This window comes from Morus notabilis, unplaced genomic scaffold (genome assembly GCF_000414095.1).
Source record: "Morus notabilis unplaced genomic scaffold, ASM41409v2 Scaffold848, whole genome shotgun sequence".
Classification (NCBI taxonomy): Eukaryota; Viridiplantae; Streptophyta; class Magnoliopsida; order Rosales; family Moraceae; genus Morus; species Morus notabilis.
Genome location: NW_010367943.1, coordinates 10,836 through 14,849, shown reverse-complemented (window position 1 = coordinate 14,849; position 4,014 = coordinate 10,836). Strand labels below are relative to the sequence as shown.

The following is a 4,014-nucleotide window of genomic DNA, read 5'->3' as shown; positions in this document are numbered from 1 at the left end:
GAAGGAGTACTTCTAAACTGGATGTATTGTTATAGATTGGATTTTTACTTCGAAATTGAACAGATAAAGAATTCGAGATTGGTTTTTTGGGAGAAAGCTTTTGATGTAGTCTCTTAAAACGTTTACCTTATTTTGTTATTGATTTTATATTTGTATACGTCCATTACCATGTGTTTTTGGTGAATAAATCAAAATAGTTTAAGACCTTATGTTCTTAAAAAAAATTTAGGGATTTTTTTCTATATGTGTGTGTGGTAAATTTGGAAATACCGATATGCAAGGTTGAGCTGGTTTTTTATTTCCTCCTTTTTTTTTTTTTTTCTTTTTTTTCTTTTTTTTGGCCCTCATTGTTTAAGTTATCCAAAGCACAAACTTTACCTCTCCTTTTTTTTTCCTTGGAATATTTTTTAATCTTAGCCTCAGGAGTTATTATCATTCTTTGGAGTTGCTCAAGCAGCCTGAATTCTTTGCATCTCCTAAATCCAATAAATCTTGATAGTAACTGGTGCATGCCTCTTTATGCTTGCTTTTATGGAACATATGTCTTTATGCTTTAGTAAAGAACACAGACCATCATAGTTATTCTCAACAATGTCAGAACTTGGAAAATCATTATCAATCGGCCGCAATTAACATTCTTCTATCACCGTTCTTACAGTTAAAAATTTTCATACATGGATGAATTCTCTGGAAAACGAGCTGTCAATGGGCTTGTTGTCTCTAGAAAAGGATCTGGTCTGGTTTTGAGAGAAACTCCTAGCAACAGAGATAGCAGTGCCCAATTCTGTAACAGACTTGGATGCAATGGGCGTCTAACTTCCACAAAGGGTACTCAAATTGGAAAATCCAAACCTCTGAGGCCTTCAGTGCGTCCATCTAGTAGCGGAAAGGAGATAGTTGGGAGTTCCTCTAGGACATGCGCTTCTGTCAGCAACCACCCAAGAAAATCCATCGCGGAGCCTTGTAAAAGCCTATCTCAATTAGAAACGGATTCGTTTGAAACTAGTAGTGTCCAGGATGAACAAGAAGTTGCAGAACTTATTACTCCACCTGGAAAGATTCAAAGAGGACTTCACCTTGAAACCAAAAACATGGAGTCTAGTGAGGTCTCATTAATGGAAGTAGGAAGCTCTAGTGTAGCGTCAAATACAAGATCTCATGGGAATTTTCACCAGAGATCTGGATTGAGCAACCAAGCTACTTTAGGTGGTCCGTCATCCTCTTCGGGATCTAAAAACCTTAGCTTGAAAACAAATGCTAGTACAACCAGGTACGGGTTGAGAAGTCTAAGACGCAATTCAATATCTGATGTTGTCCCATCAAATTGTTCATCATCGGATTTAAGCCTAGGTAGAAGGAGGGAATTGATGAAAAAGAGAAATTCGGAAGGGGAAAGTAGCTCTGCTATCAGGGGCAAGAAGATAAACGGGTTGTCATCAGGACAGAACCCCTCCTCCAACGGCATCTCCATTTCTGATTCAAGAAGAGCTGGAAATACACCTCCTAACAGGGAAAATGTTGTTACATCACTTAGAACTCGGAGATCGATCAATAGTCAAACAAGAACAAGGCTTTCTAATCAAGGAAGTGGAAACAGTTTATCACGCAATGCCTCTGCTGGGGCTATCCCGCAGCGGTCTCGTCCTGATATATCTATTGACACGAGTTCTTCCGGTTCATCACATCTATCATTCACTGAAGCTCCCTTGAGTCGATCTAATTCTTATGGTCTATCAGGCAGTAGCATTGAGAACATACGTGGTACTTTACCATCTGGTGCTCCTGAAGTTGGTTTTAGTCACTCTTCATTGAATCGTGATAGTTTGCGGCGGTACAACATAGATGGTATTGCAGAGGTATCTTCTCTTAATAAATTTTTGTAGCATATCTATGTGGTTGAACAACATTAGTTGGAAAGGACAAATAACTTCCATACGCACCACAAAGTGACGAATGTTAGGTCTAACATTATGCCTCAATTACTGGTTTCTTCATGTGTCTTTTGTAATATCTTAGAAATACTGTTTGTTTCATAAAATTTTGCAGGTATTATTGGCGCTTGAGAGGATTGAACAGGATGAAGAGCTAACATTTGAGGTAGTTAATATACATAAACATGTGTGTGCGTGTGTGTGTGTGTGTATTATATACGTGTATGTATATATAATATTCATTTTTTTTAACAAGTTTTTTTTCTGTTTTATTGCAGCAAATACTTGCACTGGAGAGCAATTTGTTCCTCAATGGAATAAGTTTCTATGATCAGCATAGAGACATGAGGCTGGATATTGATAACATGACATATGAGGTTCGTTATAATTACGATAGTAAAACCAAGTTTAGATGTAATTCATATCATATTATATCTCTTTATTATCCCTTCTCTACGATCTTTGCCGTTTTGCGCATTCAAAATTATCTTCTGCTTTTGGATCAGTTGGTGATCCTTTTAATGAGTCTTAGAGGAAAAAGATAAATAAAAACTGTTACCTTGACAGGAATGGTTCGTTATATGTTTGCAGTTCGTTTATATAAAAAATGTTTTACTATTAACTTGACAGGAATTGTTAGCTCTTGAAGAGAGGATTGGTACTGTGAGTACAGCGCTTACTGAAGAAGCTTTGTCAGAATGCATTAAGAGAAGCATCTATCAGTCTATACCTCTAGATGGTGTTGTTTCGGGAAGAAATGGCGATAATGATGATGTCAAATGCAGTATATGCCAGGTATGCTTCCCATAATTCCTTCTAACTTTTCTTGATTTGATTGGCAGTCATGAGCTCAATAGTAAAGAAAGTGTTAAGTGAAAAATTCACGAGGAGCGGTGGAGTGGCTTTAGGTTTTAGGTTCAAAAATTGTCTAAGAGCATAAATGCATGCGAACACCGCTACTGAGTTCTGAATGGATTCATTTTTAGTTTAAGCTGCAGCTATAAAAGAACTTTATACTAAGATGGGCAAATTCCTAGTCAGATTCTTGATAATTTTGTACCTCAATGTCCTCTGTACTACAACCATCGATTAACTTATTTTTCTGTTACGCCGGTTGGGATTTACTTCTTTTTAATTTGTAATGTTTCATTGGTCTGTTTCGTACAGGAAGAATACGTGGGTGGGGATGAAGTGGGAAGGTTGCAGTGTGAGCACAGGTATCACGTTGCTTGCATACAACAGTGGCTGCGTCTTAAGAATTGGTGCCCTGTATGCAAGTCGTCCGCAGCTCCGTCACCTTCGTCATCACCTTCACCCATGCCGCCATCGTCCACATAATTCAACAATTTGTTATGTGCAGAGGAGGCATATTGTGTACAAGTGAAGTGGGTCTCTCTCTTTTCTCATATTAATTGTCCTTTTTCTTTTTTGTGTACATAATCGATTCCCTTGATCTACATCAACTAATAAACCCAATCTGTTGGTGCACACGGTTGGAACTCTGCACTCATTTATGAAACTGTGAATATCACAAGTTGTTTCTTTTGAATCCCTCCTCTCTCTCTCTCTCTCTCTCTCTCTCTCTCTCTCTCTCTCATTTGTCAAACTCTACTCTCAACTTCACCCCTGGCAGTGGTTGAGACGTTTTTCCTACTGTCTTCCGAGATTGCTGAGTAATTTGCGTTAGTTTTGTCATTCCATAAACGAACTATTTGGTAGTCAAATTCAAACTACAGAGAGCATATCTTTCTAATTATGAACAAAATGGGCTCATGGTTAAGATCTCCTTAAAACTCTATTTGCACAATTAGAAGACAACCCCATATGATTTAAGGAGTTAACTAAGGCATTGTTCATTTCACCGATTCGAGTTTAGAATTATAGTTTTGCTACAGTAAAAAACTTTTAGAAGCAGTCACATTTTTTTTTTGTTACAGTAAGAAGTTCTCACATGAAGTCACGTCTAAACTTGAATCAACAAACTAAATGGGTCTTAAGTGTACTCAATCATTCATTGGCCACTAAGAGTGTTTATCAAGAAAATTAATTAGGGAATAAGCTGTCTTTACCAGAAGGAGAATTG

General features: G+C 37.5%; 1 protein-coding gene across 1 annotated transcript; it reads left to right on the top strand.

Annotated features, from left to right (window-relative positions):
* Window positions 1–662: 662 nt before the first annotated feature.
* Window positions 663–3,480, top strand: LOC21402752 (E3 ubiquitin-protein ligase MBR2). The gene is made up of 5 exons (XM_010113794.2): window positions 663–1,856; window positions 2,047–2,097; window positions 2,210–2,308; window positions 2,562–2,726; window positions 3,099–3,480. Exons 1-5 carry the CDS (start codon window positions 675–677, stop codon window positions 3,267–3,269), a joined length of 1,668 nt encoding a protein of 555 aa, XP_010112096.1. The 5' UTR covers window positions 663–674; the 3' UTR covers window positions 3,270–3,480.
* The last annotated feature ends 534 nt before the right edge of the window (window positions 3,481–4,014 follow it).

Coding starts and splice junctions, on each gene's coding strand:
- LOC21402752 (XM_010113794.2), top strand. CDS start 675: ATGGATGAATTCTCTGGAAAACGAGCTGTCAATGGGCTTGTTGTCTCT. Junction 1,857..2,046: donor ACATAGATGGTATTGCAGAG/GTATCTTCTCTT, acceptor AAAATTTTGCAG/GTATTATTGGCGCTTGAGAG. Junction 2,098..2,209: donor ATGAAGAGCTAACATTTGAG/GTAGTTAATATA, acceptor GTTTTATTGCAG/CAAATACTTGCACTGGAGAG.